The 25037-nt window shown below is 42.2% G+C and overlaps 2 protein-coding genes and 1 pseudogene across 5 annotated transcripts in view; 2 read left to right on the forward strand and 1 right to left on the reverse strand.

Moving 5' to 3' along the window:
• The first annotated feature begins 6434 nt into the window (after positions 1–6434).
• LOC143034753 (uncharacterized) lies at positions 6435–6851 on the forward strand. The gene has a single exon (XM_076201101.1). It carries the CDS (start codon positions 6435–6437, stop codon positions 6849–6851), a length of 417 nt encoding a protein of 138 aa, XP_076057216.1.
• A 1647-nt stretch (positions 6852–8498) lies between these two features.
• LOC143034754 (uncharacterized) lies at positions 8499–9673 on the forward strand (annotated as a pseudogene).
• A 4906-nt stretch (positions 9674–14579) lies between these two features.
• The window catches only part of PCB (Pyruvate carboxylase), a 183991-nt gene continuing 173533 nt past the window's right edge, over positions 14580–25037 (reverse strand). For all 4 annotated transcript variants that reach the window (XM_076201622.1, XM_076201623.1, XM_076201620.1 and 1 more), the window contains one exon: positions 14580–19030. In XM_076201622.1, coding sequence (XP_076057737.1) covers positions 18776–19030 — 255 coding nt within the window. In that variant the 3' untranslated portion in view covers positions 14580–18775. The remainder of the gene's footprint in view (positions 19031–25037) is intronic.

Here is a 25037-nt window from a genome sequence, read left to right on the forward strand (position 1 = left end):
AAAAGAAACTAAAAAAAGATAATTACAGAAGAGATCTAAAAAAAAAAATAGCTTCCCACACAGAGTGATAGATACTTGGAACAAATTAGACAAAGAAACAGTGTGTGCAAACACCATTCAAGATTTTAAGAAAAAACTTGATGCTGAGAGATACAAAGACGGGTCACCACGAGCATAGCTCCCTTCCTGTATAATCAATCAAATCAAATCAGTCATCCTGAGTCCACTGCTGAACAAAGGCCTCCTTCATAGCATTCTATGATTCACACAACCATGTCATCCTCTGCCACATCACTCCAGCAAACTCCTCAATCTCGTCTCTCCACCTTCTGTCTGGTCTCCCTCTTCCACGCTTACCATCTTGTGGCATCCACTCATTAACACACTTGTTCCATCGTGCATCAGTCTTTCACACTATCTTACCTGCCCAATTCCAATTCCTCTCTTTTACTGCTTCCACAATATCTTTCTAGTCTGCTCTCTCACTGAACTTGCTCTCTTTCGGTCTCTCAGCGTTATTCCCATCATTGATCTCTCCATTCTCCTCTGTGCTGTCCTTAGTTTTGTTTCTATTGCCTTTGTTAGTTTCCAAGTCTCACACCCATAGATTATTGCTGGTAGAATGCATTGATAATACAACTAGGTAAATACAGTGGCACAGTGGTAGAGATTGTGGCCGCCACTACGGTGGTCCAAGTTCGAATCCTGCCCAGGACTGAAATGGTTTCAGTATCGCTGCGCTGCACTGTAGGTCATTACTCCAATTCTAGTGGGCAGGGAGTTTGGGGCTTGTGTGCCCATAAGGTCACAGCATTACCCATAGAGCAGTCATATATGAACTCAGCTCTCTTCTGGAAGGGAAATAGCTGTTGATCATGAGTCAAACATATGATCCCAGACCATGGTGAATCACACACCGACACACAATCACCCATCCCACACACTTATAATGGGATAAAATGCCAATAGTATAAATGTATTGGAAATGAAAAGAGCAGAGGGGATACATCAGGTAGAAAGTAAAAGGTGCTGATGGGAGTAAATGCAGTAAAGAGAAAGTGAGTAGAGTATTTCAGAGATGTATTGAGTGTAGAGGAGTTTGGGAAGGTATATGATTGAAGGAAGTTCAAAGTTCATGTGGGTTAAAGCAAGGTTATGAGGTGTACAAGGGGAGAGGGTGGCAGTAAGTTGGAGGTAAGTTTTGAAATAGGTTAGAGGAAGTGGATAGTTTCAAGTATTTAGGGTCACATGTAGCAGGAAATGAAGGAGTGGGAGTGGAGGTAAAATGAAGAGGGAAGTAAGTAAATGTCTCCAACCTATGTACCCATTCAACAAATCAATATATACTGTACACTGATGGCTCTCATGGAATAGGTTATACAGCAATGTCCTCAAGTGAAACAAGACCTGGATCTCAACTCCCATGGCCTTAGTCTTCACCACTGAACTCTTTGCCATCCTCACTACCTTGTATATTGTACACATCTCCACCTTCTACATCTGTAATCTAAGTTCATAAAGTGCTCTACAAGCAATCACCTCAAGTTCCACCACACATGTAAGTACAGTACCTGTGTTTTATTTATGTCAGGAGACTCACAACTGCCCTTCCAACATTCAGACAGAATATTCCAATGTTGAAAGAGGCTTAATTGCCTAAGAATTCCTGACTAGTTATTTGCTAAATACTGCCACAAAGTTGAAGGTCAGTAGAGTTGGACACTGCAGTCTATATTGTAACCAATGAAACCCTTCAGTGGGATTGAGGCATGTGTATCCACCTCACCAAGATATCACGATCTTTACATAAATGTATGATAGACAGGAAATGACCCCCCACCCCTGACTCATCAATATCACGCATACTGCTGAATGCCCTCAAACAGCACTGACCCTACACCAAATCCTGGACAACATAACCCTGCTCTTATCATCAGTCCACAATTTCCCTTTGATTTTAGTGATTGTGCCAACAGCACTGTATGGGGCAGAAACGTGGAACATAAGAGAAGAAGAGAGAAGGAGTTTGAATGTGTTTGAGATGAGGTGTCTGAGAAGTATGGTGGGGGTTACTAGGCTAGATAGAGTGAGAAATGAGGAGGTGAGGAGGAGAACAGGGGTGAAAAAGGATTTGGGAGATAGGGTTGATGAAAGAATATTAGGATGGTTTGGACACATGGAAAGAATGAGTGAAGAAAGACTAGTAAAAGAGGTATGGAAGGCAGATGTGGAGGGAGTGAACATGAGGGGACGTCCTAGGATGAGGTGGATGGATGGGGTGAAGGGGGCTTTGGGGAAGAGGGGAATGTCTGTTGAGGAAGGAAGGGAGAGGACGGAAGACAGAGGTGAGTGGAGAGTGGTTGTATATGGATGATGTTGTGACTGCATGAGGAGGAATGGGCGGGGAAGTGGGGGGTGGGGTAGTATGTGTGAGTAAATTTTGACGCAGCCCGAAGGGATTTCTCCCCGTCCTCGCCTTGTATGCAGGGGGGGACGGAGAGGGGGGGTCGCCGATTAAATGAAGCGGCCTCGCTGTGGATGTACTGTGTCTTGCGACACTGTTTCTGACCCAGGGCGGTGGGCAGGGTGCAGGGATGACCCGTCATCCAGGAGGTGCTCAGATGAGAGGAAGGGTGGGAGGGGTGTGGAGTGTATTTAGGGATGAAATGGGTGGGAGTGTTTTTATGCCTTTCCCTTTTTGGCTACCTCCCTTGGAAGGGGGAAAAAGCCTTGGTATATGTATGTATGTACAATTTCCCACAAAAAAAGGCCAGTTAACCATATGAATATCTATGTATATACCTTTCCCTGTCTGGGGTATTGGTTGCTTGTTATTGTACAATAAAATATTTTCAGTAGCATACAGCTGATACTTTAGGGTCTATATGGGGTGTCTCTATGGACCATAGCCACTTATCATTTTGTCTGTGGTAGAGGAATTATCTATTCATAGGTAAATGATGCTACTTTATTGTACTGCAACTTTTCCTCCATTATGCTGTCCTTCCCACTCGTAATACTGTCCTATACCACTTCTATGCATATGCATTTCCATTTTTGTCTACCCTCAAGGTAAGGTGAAGAAAGAATGCTGCTACTATGTTTTCCCACTCGGGTTGTAAATGGTGGCTAAAATGGTACAGAGTGATGGAACTTGGTATCCTGCTCTCTGTAACACTAATGGGATGTTTGAGATGAGGTGTCTGAGAAGTGTAATGGGGGTTACTAGGCTAGAGTGAGAAATGAGGAGGAGAACAGGGGTGGAAAGGGAGTTGGGAGATAGGGTTGATGAAAGAGTATTAGGATGGTTTAGACACATGGAAAGAATGAGTGAAGAAAGACTAGTAAAAGAGGTATGGAAGGCAGATGTGGAGGGAGTGAACATGAGGGGACATCCTAGGATGAGGTGGATGGATGGGGTGAAGGGGGCTTTGGGGAAGAGGGGAATGTCTGTTGAGGAAGGACGGGAGAGGACAGAAGACGGGTGAATGGAGAATGGTTGTATATGGATGATGTTGTGATGCATGAGGTGGAATGGGTGGGGGGATGGGGGATGAGGTATTATGTGTGAGCAAAATTTGACGCAGCCCAAAGGGATTTCTCCCCATCTTCTCCTTTTATGCATGGGGGGACGGAGAGGGGGGGTCGCCGATTTAATGAAGCGGCCTTGCTGTGGATGTGCTGTGTCTTGCAACACTGCTTCTGACCCAGGGCAGTGGACAAGGTGCAGGGATGACCCATCATCCAGGAGGTGCTAAGATAAGAGGGAGGGTGGAGGGGGTGTGGAGTGTATTTAGGGATGGAATGGGTGGGAATTATTTTATGCCTTTTCCTTTTTGGCTACCTCCCTTGTAAGGGGGAAAAAGCCTTGGTATATGTATGTATGTACATTCCTACGAGAAGTCAAGGCATAGGGGGTTATTGGAGGGGTTTTCCAACCAGAACCCTAAGGTTTGAGTCTTTTAATGTGCATGGGTGTGGTACAGATGAGAGTAAAAAGAAAGTTAGGCTGTATGTTTGTGAGAAGGAAGATGGATGTGATGGCATTAAGTGAAACTAAGTTAAAAGGGAGGGATGACTTTGAGTTTGGGAGTGTAGTGGAGAGGGTGTTGGGAGTGAGGAGAGGACAAGGGAGAGAATGGGTGGTTATAAAAGTAAATGAAGAGATAAGTAAGTGTGTGGTGGAGTGAAAGGAGATTTCTTCAAGGTTATTGTGGATGAAGGTGAAACTGGGAAGGGAGAAATGGGTCTTTATAAATACATATGGGCCTGGTACTAAAAAGAGTGCATAGAGAGTTTAGGTAGAAATGCCAATGTAGTGGTATTGGGAGATCTCATTGCTAAAGTAAAGGATGAACCAATAGATGCCGTGGTTTGGGATGTCAGGTAAAAGTCATAGTGGAGAGTAAATGGTGGAAATATGTTTAGAAAAAGAGTTCATGATAGCTAACACAGTATTTAGGGAAAAAAAGTCAAGCATAGGTATACATGGGAGAGGGTAGTAGATGGAAGGATGGTTGACAAGATTGCATTGGACTATGTAGTGGTATCCAGGAGAAGAGTAAGAAGAGTTTTGGATATCCATGTTTTTAGGGAAGAGAATGGGAGAATATGAAATAATTTTTTTGTGGAAGATAAGTCGAAAGTGGAGGATACATAAGGTGCAAGTAAACTGTGTAAATGAGAAGGAAAAGGAGCAGGAACACTAGGAAAAGTGTGGGAGGTGGTGAAGGATAGAATAGAGGTAGGAATGGAAGAGGAACAGGGGTGTTTCAAGAAGGGAGTGACAAGGTGTGCAAAGATGATATATGGAACAAGGAGGATGAAAGGGAATAGAAGGAAGGGTAATGAGTGGTGGGATGATGAAGTGAAGAAGGTTGTAGAATTGAAGATGGAAGCATTCATGAACTGGTTGCAAAGTAAAGAGAAGCACATGAGAGGTACTAAGAAAAAAGAAGAGAAACAAAACACAAGATAAAGGAGAGTAGATGTAAGATGGGGGAGAATTATATATCAGCAAATCACAATTCTGCTGAGGGTTCGCAAACATATGAGATACGCTTCGCCTAGCCGGTCCAACAGTTGCTTACGCGCTGCCGTTCCGAACGGTCGTCAAGATTGTTTACTCTGTCGCACGTAGATTTCAACCGTTCCCTGCTTACTAGTGCTTGACCTGGCATTCGAGTGTTTACGACGCTCAATTTGCAATATAATATAAGCGTTTACGACGCTCAATTTGCAATATAATATAAGCGTTTACGACGCTCAATTTGCAATATAATATAAGCGTTTACGACGCTCAATTTGCAATATAATATAAGCGTTTACGACGCTCAATTTGCAATATAATATAAGCGTTTACGACGCTCAATTTGCAATATAATATAAGCGTTTACGACGCTCAATTTGCAATATAATATAAGCGTTTACGACGCTCAATTTGCAATATAATATAAGCGATTACGACGCTCAATTTGCAATATAATATAAGCGTTTACGACGCTCAATTTGCAATATAATATAAGCGTTTACGACGCTCAATTTGCAATATAATATAAGCGTTTACGACGCTCAAATTGCAATAAGCGCTTACGACGCTCATTTCATCATCTAATAAGCGTTTCCGACGCTCATTTTATCATTAATAAGCGTTTACGACGCTCATTGTATCATCTTATAAGCGTTTACGACGCTCTCATTTTGAGTTTTAACGAAACTCACTAAATTATCAGTTAAATACGACAACGTACATACGACTCCGTCGATCACAACCGCTATGTCGTCTTCCGACGAAACGCATACACATACAAGCAGGAAGTCGGGCGCCTCCTCTCACGGAGGAGAAACAAACCAACATACTCGCAAATACAAGCATAAATCAAGCAGGTCAAGCAACAGTACTTCCCATCGGGATAGAAATACTCGCGTTGGCGCTACGCATCGAAGTCTAAAAGACATGGCAACCCCCCTCCCCCGCCCCCCGACGGCTCCACGTCACGTACTGCTTTCCAAGTACATGACGACTCCTCAGCCCCTTGGCACACAGTACTGCAAGCCATCGCTGAACTGAGGAGTGATATGGATCAACTAAAAGCGTTCAACCCTATGGACAGCGGAGGCTAGGACATAGGGGAGACCAGAGGCCTTACTACGCTCGGCAGGCCTTGGATTAAAAAAACTCCAAAGGCAGGAGACGCAGCACTCCCCGACAATAAACCAGGCAAGTACCAACTTTGTGGCAGGTTCCCTTCACAGATTTGTACATGAGTGGGAAAAAATCACTAGTGATACATATATTCTAGACATAGTCAAACATTGTCACTTGAATATTAATGTCAATGATATCGGTTACCTGTGTTTTGAGAATGTGGAATATAACTTTAGCCTGGCGGAACAAAAAATTAAACAACCACATTCCCTATATCCATATCAAAATGGAGAACTTTGAACAAGCTATCAGACTGATAAATGAAGGGGACTATATGGCATCTGTGGATCTTAAACATGCCTACTACTCTATTAGAATAGCGGAAGAACAGCAAAAATTCCTTTGCTTTCAATGGTATGGCAAAGTCTATCAGTTCACCTGTCTCCCAAATGGAATCTCAGAAGGACCCAGACTTTCTACCAAACTCCTGAAACCTATCTTTGCTACTTTAAGAGAAAAAGGCTTCACCATCACCAGCTTTATTGATGACGCTCTCATGAGCAGTGCTTCTCTTTCTGGATGCTATGATTGCATTAATTCTACCATTGAATTACTCACGAAAATGGGCTTCTGTTTTGACGTTGCGAAAGCTGTGCTAGACAACCAAAAAGGAAGCAGGGCCTGTTACGCCCTCTCCAGGTAACTTTTCGGGTTTTATCTCCGATGGAAGCAGCAGTGAAGAAGGTGAGTTGCATGAAGATTTCCCTATTGGCAGTATTTTGATGCAGTCCTCTAAGGCTTTCGGCCCAGTTGAAGAAGTCTCCGGACATGTTGCCAAACATGTAGCAGACATGGTCAATCAAATATTTGACCATGGCATGAGGGAGGACACCTATAAAGAAATTGCGGAGGACGAGAGTACCAAGAGGCCCAGTAATTGCCCTGCTTTATCCCCAGTTGAGTGCAATATGCAAAATTTGGAGGCGCTAAAACAGGGCGCTAAAAAAGCAGACTTACGCATGAAGGAAGTCAATAAAGATATAACTAAGACAGCTTCCATCATCATCAAATCACTTTAGGTGCTTGACAAAGTGGCCCAGGATGAAGGTAATGCTGTGGTGGCCCATGAGGTGGGCGTGATCGATGGTGCTCTGGCACTGTTAGGTCATGCCAACTACCGTAACAACTTGGTTCACCGTTTTAAAATCAAACGGGAAATAAATCAGAAGTACTCACACCTATGCTCTGACAAAGTGCCCATGTCACGCTTTCTGTTTGGGGATGACCTCTCGCAATCCGCAAGACAAATTGAAGAGGCGGAAAAACTCAAAAGCAAAATCACAGCCAAATCCCCCTTTCCATCCTGGAAGCCAGGCACATGGAAGTTTGGAAGTGGGAAGACAAGAACCCACTAAAAGTATCGAATACCTTGGCAATGTCATTGACTCGGACAAAAAGATTGTTACCTTACCAATACGTAGGAAAGAAAGAATTCTACTTGGATGTAAACAACTAATAGCTAGACTAGTGACAAAATCAGAGAAGTAACCGGGATGATCGGGCTTCTAGTTGCTGCCTTCCCAGCTGTGGAACTTGGAAAGTTACACTATCGTCACCTTGAATCGGCAAAGATTACAGCATTGCGAAAGAGTTATGAGAACTTTGAGGATAAAATGTTGATCACCGACGAAATGAAAATGGACCTGACTTGATGGATCAAACATGTTGAGACCCAACATAGGCGAATAATTCACCTAACTCCTGAAATTGTCTTATACTCAGATGCTTCAGACTTAGGTTGGGGTGGCTGCATAAATCATCAGTCAGTCAATGGAAAATGGACATCAGAGGAAAAGAAGCTTCACATTAATACCCGGGAACTCATAGCTGTGCTCCTTGCACTAAAATCTTTTGCAAATGAGGTCAGAGGAAAGCACATCAAAGTTTTCTGTGACAACACTACAGCAGTTAACTACATCAGTGAAATGGGAGGCACTAAGTCGGTAGCATGTAACAATGTCTCCTCTGATATTTGGAACTGGTGTCTAAACAATGATGCCTGGATCACATGTTCCTACATTCCTGGGAGTGATAATACTTTAGCTGATACAGCATCCAGGAACTTCAATGACAGACATGAATGGAAGTTGGATGAGAAAATTTTAAAGAAATTAAGCATCATTTTTGGCACACCCAACATTGATCTATTTGCATCTAGGTTGAACAAACAAGAGCCCCAGTTTTGCTCATGGAGGCCAGACCCAGAATCAAATTATTGTGATGCATTCAACTTTAATTGGGCAACATTAGGTTTCATCTATATTTTCCCCCCTTTCTCCCTGATTGCTAGATGCCTGCAGAAGTTAAGAGCAGAAGGGGCCAGAGGTTGGATGATCGTTCCATTTTGGACATCACAGCCCTGGATGGGAGCACTACTCAGGCTGCTTGTAGAAGATCCAAGAATCATAATGAGGAGAAAGAAAGTGCTGGTGTGGCCCCTGTCGACGGAAGAACATCCCATCATGTGCCATACCAGATTGATGGCTTGTCTAGTTTCCGGGAAAGCCTGCGAGAACGAGGCATATCTGAAAAAGGTATGGACCTTATCTTGGCATCATGGAAACCCGGAACTAGCAAACAATACAGATCACATATCAACAGGTGGGCACAATTTTGTCATAGACGGGACATCAATCCCACTACTCCCATTGTAACTGATGTCATAAACTTCTTAACAGAAACTTTCCACAGAGGTGTGGGTTACAACAGTATTAACACGGCAAGGGGGGCCCTATCCTCGCTGGGGATAGTTGTGGATGGATGCAGGGCAGGCAACCATCCCCTAGTCATCAGGTTAATGAGGGGAGTTTTCAACCTGAGGCCTTCAATGCCTAGATATAAGGACACCTGGGATGTCAAACCTGTATTAACAAAACTGAAACAGTTGGAACCCTTACAGTCTCTCCCACTGAAAGAACTTACACTCAAACTAGTAATGCTGATGGCACTTACACAAGCTGCCAGAGTTCAGACCCTACACTTACTAGTACTCAAGAATATAAGCATAAAGGAAGAAGCTATTTCAGTCTGGTTAGGTGACAACATTAAACAATGTCGCCCTGGATTTAACATTCAGTCTGTGAAGTTCTTTCCCTACACTAAGGACGAAAGTTTGTGTGTGTGCAGGACTTTGCGCACATATCTGGAAAAAACGAAACACCTCCGAGACGAGACAGGGAAGAAGGATGGAAGACTCCTCATAAGCTTCATCAAACTGCACAAGCCGGTATCAAGAGACACAATTGCAAGATGGATCAAGCATGTACTTACTATCTCTGGAATTGACTCTGCCAAATACACAGCGAGCAGTGTCCGCTCGGCTGCTGCCTCTCAAGCTAGATCCATGTCCGTACCTATACAGTACACCACATCATGTCCAAAGCTGGATGGTCTTTTTTTGCCAAACACTACAACAAGGAAATTGTACAGGAGGGAGACCCATTCCAAGATGCAGTACTGGATTAGCTTGGGCACACTAAATTTGAAATGGAAGAATTGGGGAACGGCCCCAACTTCACCTGCCTAAGAACTTCTGAGGCATGACACCCACATGTCTTCAAAATCTCATATGTTTGCGAACCCTAAGCAGAATTGTGATTTGCTGATATAAAATTACTGAAGTACATGAGACTGTAGGTTAGTTGAGATGTGCTTCTGGTTTTATGAAGCAAATCAATTCTGCTGAAGGGTAAGCATTCATATGCCCTCCTCTCCTCCCCTTACACATAACCAACTGGGAATCTCTCCATTACAAAACAATCAAGTTCCAGGTTATCATGTGGGTGCTTGTATTATTCAAAGACTGTTGGACCGGCTGGGCGAAGCATATCTCATATGAATGCTTACCCTTCAGCAGAATTGATTTGCTTCATAAAACCAGAAGCACATCTCAACTAACCTACGGTAAGTCTCATGTACTTCAGTAATTTTTTTGTGGAAGAGAAGTTGAAAGTGGAGGATAGATAAGGTGTGAGTAAACTGTGTAAATGAGAAGGAAAAGGAGCAGGAACACTAGGAAAAGTGTGGGAGGTGGTGAAGGATAGAATAGAGGTAGGAATGGAAGAGGAACAGGGGTGTTTCAAGAAGGGAGTGACAAGGTGTGCAAAGATGATATATGGAACAAGGAAGATGGAAGGGAATAGAAGGAAGGGTAATGAGTGGTGGGATGATGAAGTGAAGAAGGTTGTAGAATTGAAGATGCAAGCATTCATGGACTGGTTGCAAAGTAGGATAAGAGAAGCACATGAGAGGTACTAAGAAAAAATAAGAAAAACAAAACACAAGATAAAGGAGAGTAGATGTAAGATGAGGGAGAAATATGACATAATATTTTGAAAACAATAAAAAGATGTTTTGGAAATAAGTTAAGAGAGGAAGGGGAGATGAATCAAGTAGAAAATGTAAATGCAGATGGAGAGATGAAAATGGAAGAGGAGGCAGTAAGGGGGATATGGGCAGAGTATTTAAGGAAGCTGTTGAATGTGGAGGAGGATAGGGAGGGATTGTTTTTAGCAGTAGGAGACCCCAAGAAAATGACAGTGAGGGGTGAGCAAAATGGAGGAGAAATAAGGAAAGATGAGGTGCAAGTACTTATTAAAATTACAAGAACAAGTAAGTCACCTGGATTAGATGGGAGTCATGCAGTGTCTAAAGAAGGGAGGTAACAGTAATAGTGGACTGGCTGGTGAGGTTGTTTAATGTGTGTCTTAGGGAGGGTAGAGTGCCAGAGGACTGGAGGAAAGCCTGTGTAGTTCTGCTTTACAAAGGAAAAGGGGACAAATGTGAGTGTAGTAGTTTCAGAGGGATCAGTTTGTTGAGTGTAGTTGGGGAAGGCTTATGGGATGGGTTTTGATTGAGAGGATTAGGAAAGGATCAGAGGGAGTAATTGGTGAGGGACAGTGTGGGTTTAGGAGAGCTAGGGGTTGTGTGGATCAGATTTTTGTGGTAAGACAGATATGTTAGAAAGCTATAGCAAAAGGTAAGGTTTTTTGGTCCTTTATGGACTTAGAAAATGCTTATGACAGGGTAGATAGGACAGCACTGTGAGAGGTTTTGCAGATTTATGTGATCAAGGGAAGGCAGTTAGTTAATATGAGAGTAGTAGAGCCTGTGTTAGAATTGGAAATGGAGGAGAGTGAGTGGTTTGAGGTAAAGGTAGGAATGCGTCAGGAATGTGTCATGTTGCCATGGTTGTTCAATGTATACATGGATTGGGTGGTGTGGGAGGTAAATGCAAGGGTAGTGGGCAAGGGACTAGAAATGGTTAAAGAAAATGGAGAAAAGTGGGAGGTAAGCCACTTGTTTGCTTATGACACTGCAATTGTGGCAGGGTCAGAGGGGGATTAAAGCAGTTAGTGACAGAGTTTGGGAAGGTATGCAATAGGAGAAAGTTGAGGGTAAATGTGGGTAAAAGCAAGATCAATCCTTTCTAACCCTGACACAAGTGTGGTCCCATCAGCAAACAACAACTGCCCCACCTCCCACTCCTCTCCACCTTCAACTATCTTAAGTCCCCTGCCTCCACCTCCTGCACCACCCCATTCATACGCACATTGAACAGCCATGGCAACATGACACATCCTCGATGCAGCCCCACCCTCACCTCAGACCACTCACTTTCTCTACTTCCCATTCACACACAGGCTCCACCTCTCTTGCAAAAACTCCTGACTACCTCCAACCCCACATATCTGCAAAACTTCCCACAGTGCCACCCTGTCATAAGACTCTTCCAAATCCATGAAAGCCCAAAAAACATCCTCACCCCTTCCTAAAGCTCCCTCACACATCTGCTCCATGCAACCCCTACCCCTCCCAAACCCACACTGCTCCCCACCAACCACACTCTGTTCCCCTCCCAATCTTCCTAACCAAAACCCTCCCAACTGCACTCAACAAATTCCTCTTAAACTACCACACTCACACCTGTCCCCTCCTCCCTTGCAAGTTAGAACCACACGGGCACTCCTCTGGCACTTCACCCTCCCTCAGACGCACACCAAACAACATCACCAGCCAGTCCACCATCACTGCACCTCTCCTCCTCAGACACTGCACAACATCCACCGAACCCAGGCACCCAACTTTCCCTCATAATTTTCAGAGCTATTTCCCCTCCAACCACCATCACCTTCACAGCATACCCCATTGCCATTAACCGATCCCTCCCCATCCTCCTCCACACTTGACAGCTCTCCAAAACACTGCACCCATCCTCCCCTGTTAAGATCTGTCCATCTGCACCCTCATCCTCACTTGACTCACCTCTCCTGACTTTCTTCAAAAACATCTTTCTATTGCTTTAAATATTTGTCAAACTCCCTCCCCCACCCTGCATCTGCTTTCCCTTCCACCTCCCCTATCTGCACCACTTCTCCTCTTCCTATCCTTTACCTCTCATATTTTTCTTTCATCCTACTTTGCAACCAGTCCCTGAATGCTCACATCTACTCTTCTACTACCTTCTTCACTTCATCATCCCACCACTCACTACCCTTCCTTCTATTCCCTCCCATCCTTCTTGTTCCAGATACCATCTTTGCACACCTTGTCACTTCCTCCTTGAAACACCCCCATTCCTCTTCCACTCCATCCTTCACCACCTCCCACACTTCTCTCAGCTTCTCCTTGTACTCCTGCTGCTTTTCCTTCTCATTTAAACAGTTTGCTCTTAGTACTTCTCTACCTTCTGCCCTTTTCCTCTTTCTCCACCTATCCTCCACTCTCAACTTACCTTCCACCAAAAAATGATCCGATATTCCCCCACTCTTTCCCCAAAGAACATGGACATCCAGAATGCTTCCTATCCTTTCCTGGATACCACTACATAGTCCATTAACATCTTATCAACCACCTTTTCCATGTGTACTTATGCTTGATGTTCTTCCTAAACAGTATTAGCTATGAGCTCTTTGAACACCTCTACACCATTAACTCTCCATGATTTTTACCTGGCACTTCACACTTCCCATCAACATCTATTGGTTCATCCCCTACTCTAGCATTGAGATCTCCCAATACCACTACATTGATATTCCTTCCAAAACTATGCATTTGTTTACTCATAAATGTGCAAAAAGCCTCCCTTTCTTCTACTCATACACTCTTCTCACTACCAGGCCCATATGTGCTTGCAGACCCACATCTCCCCAGTTTCACCTTCATCCACATTAACTTTGAAGGAACCACCTTCCATTCACTTATGTAACTCCTCCCTTACTAGTAGATTCACCTCTCCCATTCCTTATCCTCTCCTCATTCCCAACACCCTCCCAAACTCAAAATCATCTCCACCTTTCAATTTAGTGACCTAAATACTGTAATCATATCACCTCTTTCTCTTTGATCTTTCAAAGTTGGCAAACCCAGTGCATTTAGTTTTTCCTCACATGGTTTAACTGCCAGGCTGGGGATCAGTTTGGTTGCTGCCCTTTGTACTCTTTTGATCTTGCTTACATACTTCACTCTGTGTGGGCACCATACTATGAGTACTGACACGTGTATTTACCTAGTTGTATTTAACGAGAAGGGGAGCTACACTCATTAATGGTTTTTGCACACACTATTTTTTCGTACAGTTTGTTCCAAGTGTCCACCACTCTGTGGAAAACTGTTCTTCTTCTGGTCCCTTCTATATGTTTTTTTAATTTCTTTCCATGTCCTCTTGTTTCTCTCTTGTCCCAATTTAACAAGTCCTCTCCATCGAGTATTTCTGTGCCCTTCATGGTTCTATAGATGGTCAGTAGGTTGTGTGTGTGCCTAGCTGTGTTTCTTGTAGGAAGATGCAGTTAGCTTTATATTGTTGAAGAAGGTACTGCAACTCTTCACCTCATCTCCTGCATTTGCTTAGTTGTGGGTTTGAATACTGTAGTTTTTTAATTTTTGGCAGTGACTTACCTGCCCCAACAGTCCAAGTGTATTGGGCAAAGTTAACAGCTTCAGTCACAGCTACACACCTACTGGCAGAGGCTCCTCATCTTCTTTGAACAGTCACTACCTCACACTTTGCTTAAACTATCCTGATGTGAGAGTTGATCCCAGCATGAGGTAATGTAGCACATGTGAATTTCTTTATGTAGAACCTAACAACCCCCCACCCCCACCCCAACCCTACTTGGTGAGGTGGTTAGGCATTGAATAACTTTATCAAAGCTTGGGAGTTTGGGACCATATGCCTTTATCACCATTACACGTGGGTTTCTTAATACTCAAACCATCATCCATCTAGCTCCTTATTTCCAGATGTAGGTACCTTAGTCCACACCACACTCCTCAGTTCACTAAAACTAGGCATATAAGCAGTGAAAAATTCACTTATGTGCAAATTCCATGAAACCTCTTGATGTCTGTTCAAAGTTAAAGAAACACAACACAACTATAATTATTTATTGGTACAGTAAGCAGACATGCAATGTCTTTTTGCCATTAATTCACTTAAGTCTCCAGGCCTTGATCCTAAAGAGTATCAGTAAATGTTTTACTGATAACCAAAAACGTAATTTCATTTTCTATTTCTAGTGGTCATACAAACAAAACTAAAAAGAATCATTTAACAAAAAGAAAAGAAATAAAAAAAGTCTTAAAATTAGCCCAATAATCCTTTTTCTTTTTTACTATTTGTCTAAATGAATAAAAATATATTTGTCACTTTATACATCTATGTCATCAGTTATGCCTTTTTAACAGTCACCTAAACACAAGTTGTGTATACATACATAATTTATATATATATATATATATATTCTAACAATTTCATTTCTATTACATTTCCAAAGCTTTGGGTCTATAGTCCATAGTTTTAAACACATTTTCTTAAAAAAAACAGGGTTGAGAAAACTTGTGTAAAAACTTTTGTTTTAATACTTGAAGACTCCTGTGCAGCAGTGCTCTAAGGTGTACAAGAGTCATAAAAGGAATTATAAGTGTATTGCACAGAATCCTTTGAGTACTAAGACGACCACTTTGAGTTGAAAGTTACTCAAAGACACTCTTCAAGGAAGGATGTATTTAAAGCTAGGTGCCTCCAGTATAAAACCCTGGCCTTCTAACTTTCAACCCACTTGTATGCTTATTTGATTGCCATCTCATTTTCAGTTAAAGTTGGATAATTTAAACTTGCTATCAGCTTCCGTATGAAAAGGAAAAACAGATTAATAAGCTGTCTATGGATTTACAAGCTTGAAGGCAAAGCTTTGTTGGAAAATGCAAGTGAACACGACTGTACAATATAATTTCCTATTAAAATCTCTAACAGTCAACAATAAATTTGTGTATGAAATGTATGTTTATAATGTGTGTATACTGTGTTTACGTATATTTTTTTTTAAGAGAAAACAAGTTTGGACAATTACTGTAGAAGCACATCATGGGAGGGATTGGGTGACTGAAATCTACTGCAAAAGTGTCTATGTAGAATTTTTAAAACTGGAACAGATGAAAAACTTGAGATCTTTTTTCTTTTTTTAATTCTAGATACTGTAAGTTCACTGCTTCTCCTGTCCCTTATATGTTCACTATAAAAAGCAGGAGGCATCAGTGAATATGATCACCTCTACCAACTATCAAACTGGTAGTTCTGAGTATTCTGAAATTCCAGTTTCAAAGATTGCAAAAGCACTTTTGCCCTCCTTACTTGACTATACTGTAGATCACATTATGGGAAGCCCAGGGGATAAAAAGCGTGTCATAGAGAGGAGATAATGCAACAAGCCATTTGATTTCTGTGATAAAGTTGCAGGTCAAAGTGATTGAAGTTGTTGATAAATTTTTCCAGACAAAATTGGAGTTGCAATGTAGTAAAGTGCTTCAAGTGCTGGACATAAAGGAGATGTCTGGTTCTTACTTTTTTTTTCAATTTAATTTATTTACATTTTTACCACCACGCTAGACCGCTTTCTTCCAGATAAACAACAGTGGGACTACAGGAAGACCTGGCAAAGGCGACAAATGTCAACATCACATAAAATTCTTGTATCTTTCTCTTCTTTAATTTGAAGACTAGACATCTAATCCTTTAATTCTGTAGAGCACACACCATCTACCTAATCACAACTCTAATGTTTGGTATAAGCCATTAGACAGTACAACCAAGCACTAGGTACACCAGTAGCTCAGTAGCTCTAACATTTAAATGAACTTGACCCCATTTACTCTCATTTAAGCACACTCTCACCTACAGTACATAGGTCGCTTGTACATTTCCCTTATGTATCACCATGAAACTCAAATAAAAGAACAGGTGATCACAACTTTGAAATTTAGAGCTTTGATACCTACACACAGTAAACAGACTAAAGTCTGTCAATATTTGTTAACAAACTAGTCAGATATATCTGATGTACAAATTTATGAACTCTTCTGTCTTTTGGGTTTTCATGATATCCAGATTGTATGCTATGGGGCAACAATGTTTTTCATTCTACAGAGAATGTTATCTTTGGATATACAGTACTCAGTGCACCTGAAGTCTGCTACACATACTTGAAAACATTGAGACTTGCAATCGTCGTTTCACTTACGGCAAGATGCCAATTCCCTTCTCATTATGCATTGTACTCTATTTGATCCAAGCAAAAAAATTCTAATTTGCCTTACTGTTTGGTATATTCAAACTGTATTATGAACTTCTGATACTTTCACTCTCATGGGCAACACTTAAAAGGTCTTCTCTATCACTGTTTTTAAGAGGTGAGTTACCTCTTCTATTACGCATGATACTTTCTCCCCAAAGCCAAAAGAAGTAATATTTGATGAAATGACTGATGAAACTATAAAAGCAGTAAATTAAAAACAAAAGTGCCTGAGTTTGCTTTTTTAAAGTAGTCATGATCATTTTCTAAGAAAGTGGGACGGGATACAATAGAGAGAGGTTGACAAATCCCAAAAGAAATTACGTGCTTCCCTTTCCCTGCAGACATTCCATGGAACAATCATATAACCCTTGACCAGACCATCAAGTTCTAAGACACGAAACACATGCACATGTACACACTTTCTCTCAGGCCAGGCCATGGTATAATGACTGACCTCTGATATACTTGCATTGATAAGCAGCAATAATGTGTCTGTAGCAACACAACATTACATTTAACACAATGGCTTGATACAAAAAAGAAAGACACGTCTGGATCAAATACAAAATACTTTATACATTAGATGAAGGCCCTACTATAATCTTCTTGATGTAATTACAACAATCTTATCTGCATTATTACCCTATCATCCATCTCAGAGCTCAAAACTGGCCTGAAAATCTAAAAATGGGGAAAAAAGCATATCGGAATGCCAAAGGCGTAAAACAAACAGGGGGATATATGAAAAGGTAGACATACTTGAGCTTAGGAAAGAATGACTTAGAGAAATCTTATATCATATGCATGAAGGGAAAGATATGTACATCTCAAGTTTTGCCCAAACCATGACCACAGGCTGGCAGGTGGCAGTATTCACAACCATCCTTTGCTTCTACATAACACAACCAAGAAACATCAGCAGATATTTGTGTTTCAGGCATTAAATTCCTTCTTGGCACACTGCTCATTTGAACATTTTCCTATTAAAGAAGAAGAGAAAAATAAAAAATCATCCACATCTTACTTTTCGTGTCCTACTATTGTCCTTTTGACCTTGTTATCATGATTCCAAGTCCTAACTTAACTACCACTAGCTACAGTATAAACCCAACAGAACTCAATTATTTTGATGCCTAATCTTATGATTTTTTCATGACCCTGTTGAAAAAAATATTCACTAGATTGGATTTTTGTCAACATTTTAGCTGTTACCTGCTCAGCTGTGGCTAGGCATGAGAACCTATTTTTTGTGATTCTATTAAATAACTTGAAGCCAAGACACATGCTTATATTGTCTTTTGTTATGTGGTATACCAATTGGTCCTCAAGGTGTCTCCTTGCCATGGTACCCAAGTCATATGATAACTCATCAACTATGCATCTGATATCATCATGCTGAAAGTGTCTCAAAAACATGGACAAGAAACAATGCAGAGATGAAGAGACTTTGCTTCATAATTGCAGCTGGTGTTGACACAGGACACCAGATGCTTTGTGATTCAGCAGAATAGGACACCAAATTGAAATCAATAACATAATGAGATCACAGTTTGATTTAACGTTAACTCCGTTTTAAGGGTCCATACTGTACTTCTACAACTGACGCTACCACTACTAATACTTCTATAACTGAAACTAACACTATAGCTACTATAACAATATTTCTTTCTTTGTGCTTTCCCCCTTTCCTCATATATTTTAGTGCATTAGCTGTGCTTTGCATGAAAAATAGAATATCAAGAATATAAGTGCGGTTCAAAAATGTGAACATCAATCTTAGAAAAGTTGAATTGTATTCACATAACAGCCAACAGCACAGGAATCCAAATGATTCATTTGTTCATAACTGATAGCTACTATGTGGATACATACAAGTGTGCAAGATGTGCATTGTGGAAAGAAAGGTGTATTTAGTTATAAATCCTTATTAAATCCCCCATTTTTAAACTAATTATAACTGCTGTACAAATAGGCGGTCACCTTCTTTGTATTGCATTTATTTAGGATCCAGTTTCATAACTAGATCATCACCTTCCAGTTTCATATCTTTCGAAACTGGAATGCTTGTGATAGTACCGTCACATGGTGCCTGAACAACCATTTCCATCTTCATTGCACTGAGAACAAGTAGTGGAGCACCTTTGGTGACAGTGTCCCCTTCCTTAACACGGATATCTACAATTGTGCCTGGCATGGGTGCACCTATTTCACCTTTAACAGATGGATTAACCTTTGGATGGACATGAAGCTCCTGAAAAGACAAAAAGAAGTTTTCATTTAGTATACATGTGTACATTCACATACACAATACCCACACACATTGTAACCTCTATATTCAAACAACCATTTATTTAAAATATCCAATATTAGAACATTGCTCTAATAACAGAACCAAACAAAGCTGATAGTATGCATTTGGTTGGCTGTACAGGGCTCACACCCAAAAAAAAAATATATATATATATATATAATATAGATAAATAAATGTTAATACATGCAGTACATATATATATACTAAGGGCTTCTTCCCCTTACAGGGAAAGTAGCCTAAGTCAAAAGGCATAAATCTACTCCCACCTATTTCATTCCCATCCACTCCATTCCCATCCACCACCCCTCCCTTCTGGGTCCTCCCAGATGACAGGCCACCCCTGTATTCTGCCACACCTTCCCAAGCTCTGTCACTAACTTCCTCAATCCCTCCTCTGATCCTGCCATAAGTGCAGTGTCATCAGCACACATCAACTGGCTTATCTCCCACTTTTCTCCATTTTCTTTAACCATCTCCAATCTCTAACCCACTACCCTTGCATTTACCTCTTGCACCACCTCATCCATGTATAAATTTAACAGCCAGGGTGACTCCATTTCTAATCCTAACACACACTACTATTCTCGTAAAAACTCTTGACTGCTCTTAACAGCTTTCCTATTATCCCATATATCTGCAATGCCTCCCACAGTGCCTTCCTGTCTACCCTGTCATAAGGCTTTTCCAGATCCTTACCTTTTCCTATAGCTTTCTCACATATCTGTCTTACCACAAAAATCTGATCTACACCACAAAAATCTGATCTACACAACCCCTACCTGTACTAAACCCACACACTTCCTCACCAATTACTCCCTCTATTCCTCTCCTAGTCCTCTCAATCAAGGCTTCCCAACTACACTTAACAAGGTGATCCCTATGAAACTACTACACTCACACTTGTCCCCTTTTTCCTTGTAAAGTGGAACTATACAGGCACTCCTCCAGTCCTTTGGCACTCTACCCTCTCTTAAACAAATGTTAAATAACCTCACCAGCCAGTCCATTATTACTCTACCTCCTTTTTTCAGACATTGTGCATGGCATCCATCCAACCCAGGTGCCTTACCTGGTCTTATCATCTTAACAGCTGTCTTCACTTCATCTTTATTTCTACTCTATTTTCCTCACTCATCATGGTCATTTTGTTTGTGCTTCCCACTGCAACTACCTTTTCCTCCCTATCCTCCTTCACACTTAGCAACTCCCAAAAATACTCTGCCCACCTTCCTCTCAATGCCTTCTCTTCCATTATCATCTCTCCATCTGCACCTTTTACCTTTTCTCTACTTGATTCACCTCCTTTTCCCCTCTTAATTTCTTTCCAAATTTTTTTTTATTACTTTCAAAATTTTCTGTCATACTCTTACCCCATTTCACATCTGTTCTCCTCTTTGCCTCTTTTATCTTATGCTTTACTTCTCATATGATTCCCTCATCCAAATTTGTGTCTATCTATTAAAGCTTGCTTATCTTCTACAACCTCCTTTGCTTCCTCATCCCACCACTCACTACCCTCCCTTCTATTTCCTACCATCCTCCTTGTTCCACACACCATCTTTGCACACCTTATGACTCCCTCCTTGAGCTACCCCCATTCCTCCTCCGCTCCTAGTTCTACTCTATCCTTCACTCCCTCCCACTCCTCTCACAGCTTCTTATACTCCTTTTCTTTCTCATTTAAACAGTTCACTCTAAGTACCTCCCTACCTTCTGCCCTTTCCTCTTTCTCCACCTATCCTCCACTCTCAACTTACCTTCCACCAAAAAATCTTTTCCCCACTCTCTTCCCTTAGAACATGTACATCATTAACTATTCCTACTATACTCCTGGTTACCACTATATAGTCCATTAACACTCTACCACCCTTCCATCCACCACCCTCTCCCATGTGTACTTATGCTTGACTTTCTTCCTAAACACTGTATTTGCTATCATCAACTCTCTTTTGAGACACATCTCCACCATCAACTCTCCACTATGATTTTTTCCTGGAACTCCATACTTCCCAATCACTGTCTATTGGTTCATTTCCTACCCTAGCATTAAGGTCTCCCAATACAACTACATTGACACTTCTCCCTAATCCCTCTATGCAATCATTTGAATTATAATAGTAATAATCAAAATAATAATAATACATACATATACCAACAGCTTTTTCCCCCTTACAAGGGAGGTAGCCAAAGTCAAAGGCATAAATCGACTCCCACCCATTTCATCCCCACATACTCCACTCCTATTCACAATCCCTCTTTTCTTGGCTCCTCCTGGATGACAGGTCATCCCTACATCTTGCCCACTGCCCTGGGTGAGTAACAATGTAGCAAGACAGTACATCCACACCAAGTCCACTTCATTTAATCGGCGACCCACCCTCTCCATCTCCTCATACAGAGAGAGAGATGGAGAGAAATCTCTTTGGGCTGCATCAAAATATGATTCACACATACTTCATCATCCCCTAACCCCCCACCTACTCCCTTCCATGCATCAGAGTATCATCCATACACAACCATTTTCCACTCACCCCTATCTTTTGTCTTCTCCCTTCCCAAACAGACATTCCCATCTTTACCAATGCTCCTTTTACCCAATCCATCCATCTCATTCTTGGTCACCCCCTCATGTTCACTCCTTCCACCTCTGCCTTCAACACCTTTTAATTATCTTTCTTAACTAATTCTTTCCATGTTTCCCAACCATCCCAATACTCTTTCATCAACCCTATTTCCCAACTCCCTTTCCACCCCTGCTCTCCTCACTTCCTCATTTCTAATCCTAACACACTCTACTATTCTCGTAAAAGCTCTAAGTACATTTAAACTCTTCCTCTCTTAAGTTCCATGTTTCTGCTCCATACAGTGGTGTTGGCACAATCACTCCTTCATACAATCTCCTCTTAGCATCCATTCCCAAATGTCTATTTTTCATTACATTTTTTAATACCCCAAGGCTACTCGTTTCTCTCAATCTACAAGCTACCTCTACCTCCACTCCTCCCTTTCCCACCACATTCGCACCCAAGTATCTAAAGCTATCAACTTCCTCCAGTCTCTCTCCCTCAATACTCTCTTCCAATTTTTTACCATCCTCTTCCCTTGTACATCTCATCACCCACATTTATCTTCAATGTCCTTCTTTTGTACACCTTCCCAAACTGTCACTAACTTCCTTAATCCCTCCTCTGATCCTGCCACAAGCACAGTGTTGTCAGCAAACAACAACTGGCTTATGTCTCACTTTTCTCCAATTTCTTTAACCATCTCCAACCCTTGTGTTTACCTCTCAAATCATCCCATCCATGTATAAATTGAGCAGGCAAGGCGACAAACACATTCCTGGCAAAGTCCCACCTTTACCTCAAACCACTCTTTCCATTAATTCTAACACAGGCTCTACTACTCTTGTAAAAACTCTTGACTGCTCTTAACAGCTGTCCTCATATCCCATATATCTGCAATACCTCCCAGTGCCTTCCTATCTACCCTGCCATAAGCATTTTCCAAATCCATAAAAGCCCAAAAAAGATCCTTACCTTTTCCTAAAGCTTTCTCACATATCTGCCTTACCACAAAAATCTGATCCACACAACCCCTACCTATCCTAAATCCATGCTGTTCCTCACCAATTACTCCCTCTGTTCTCCTAATCCTCTAATCAAAACCCCCCATAAGCTTTCCCAACTACACTCAACAAACTGATCCCTCTGAAACTACTACACTCATACTTGTCCCCTTTTCCCTTGTAAAGTGGAACTATATACGCCTCTTTTAGACAAACATTAAACAATCTCACCAGTCAGTCCATGATCACTGTACCCCCTTTTATTAGACACTCTACATCCAACCCAGGTGCCTTACCTGCTCTCATCATTTCAATAACTGCTTTCACCTCGTCTTTCCTTATTTCCTCCATTTTCTTCATTCATCACTGTCATTTTCTTAGCACTTCCCACTGCAACTACCTTTCCCTCCCTATCCTCCTTCACATTTAGCAACTCCCTAAAATATTCTGCCCATCTTCCTCTTACTGCTGTCCCTTCCATTATCATCTCCATCTGCACCTTTTACCTTTTCTTCTCTACTTGATTCAGTTCCTCCTCTTAATTTCCTTCCAAAATATCTTTTTAATAAATAATAATAATAATAATATGATAATAATAAAGTAATAATAATAAAAACTATTTTGCTATTGGGTTTCTTTTATGATGGGGACTGTTAAGGAGCCCTCACTACTCCCATCCTCACCTCTTCTCTGGCTATCCCACGACCTTACTGACCCACAAGTGGTCCCATGGGACATGCTCACACCATGCAATCATGCGATTCCACCCAAAACTTTCCTGAGGCCCACGGGTGGAACAAAGTCTCCTTGAGAGGGACACGTGCAGTACCAGCATCAGCCAGCGATGACTAATCTGTACCTCGGCCAGCCACGTGATGATGAACACTGAATTCATTGAGGAACGCATACCCTCTGTCTTCGTGAGTCACCAGCCTAAGAATGTTTTGCCTCCGACTTCCCATACATCACACCTGACTTCATGCCAAAAAGGAGCACAGGTCATGACGTGCCCGTGTATATAAAGGCTGGACGAACACCTAAGATTCAGATCATCTCAGGGCATCATACGTGAGCCTGGCCCGCTGCTCCTTGCTTTCTCACTTCCTCCTCCCTCCACCACAAGCAGGCCAAGTTGGGACACTACTTGAATCTCACAGTTGTCACTTCCCTCATCACTATCCCTAACCCCTCTTTTTCTTGCACTTAAAGTGAGTTATGATTATTGGCGCCCAACATTCATTTCTAAATAAACAAACAAAATTTCTCTATCAGAATTTGCCTTAACCATCCTAATATTGGCTGCCCAATGTTTGGGGCCCCCAATCTCCAGCTCTGCCACTCGACTACCACCAGATCGACAACCGCTGCTCGACTGTTGCCGACCGCCATTTGATCTGCCAGATCGTCTGCCACTCAACTGCTTCTAGCCACTTGATCTGCCAGATCGTCTACCACTGTTGTCTACTGCTCGACTGCCGCCGCTGGTCTGCCAGATCGTCTGGCTACAGTCTCTCCAACTACAGGCATCTGCCATCACTTGTCTGCCAGATCGTCTGCCACCGCTGCCCACCAACTCAACTGTCGTCACTGCCTGCCACACTCGCCTACCACAGGTATATTCGTGGCCTACCACCACCGCAACTAGATCCTTTAGCAAACTAGAGCTGTGTTTTTGAGTTTGTTTTTGAGATGTGAGTTTGACCCACCCACACGCTCAATGGAGCTCACAAGGTCCTGCAACTTGACTCTGGTAAAACTAATGACTAGCAACTTTGACTGTCAAGTCCACGATGCCTTGTGTGGCCTAACGCCCCACCCTCTAACCACGACTATTTCCAAGTGTTTACCTTTTCAGGGAGATGTGATCCCCGGACGCGTTCTAGGTATGAGATCCCCTGAGCACCATCCCGAGATACACCAACCTCTTCGACGACATCCACGATGTACGGGACAACTTATGTCTCACGGGAGTAGCCGAACGCCCTGAGGCTTGCTACCCTAAGGCAAACAGACCGCCACCTGTTGCTACCCCTGCAGTCTGATGGCCAGTTCTACCCCCGCCTTCAAGTTCCGGCCCCGTCGTGAGGACAACTACCTTGACGATTTCTTGTTGAGGCTCCAAATGACTTCACTTCCAGCCTCAACTTCTGTGGGGGCATGTTTGGGAGCAGTCCTCACTCCTCCCGTCCTCACTTCTTCTCTGGCCGTCCCATGACCTTATTGACCCGCAAGTGGTCCCATGTGACACGCTCGCGCCACCCAACCACGTGACTCCACCTAAAACTTATTTGAGGTCCACGGGTGGAACAAAGCCTCCTTGAGGGACACACGTGCAGTACCAGCATCGACCAGCGATGACTAACCTGCACCACATTCATT

Source organism: Oratosquilla oratoria, chromosome 18 (assembly GCF_046742065.1).
Source record: "Oratosquilla oratoria isolate Oo_2021 chromosome 18, ASM4674206v1, whole genome shotgun sequence".
In the NCBI taxonomy this organism is placed as follows: domain Eukaryota; kingdom Metazoa; phylum Arthropoda; class Malacostraca; order Stomatopoda; family Squillidae; genus Oratosquilla; species Oratosquilla oratoria.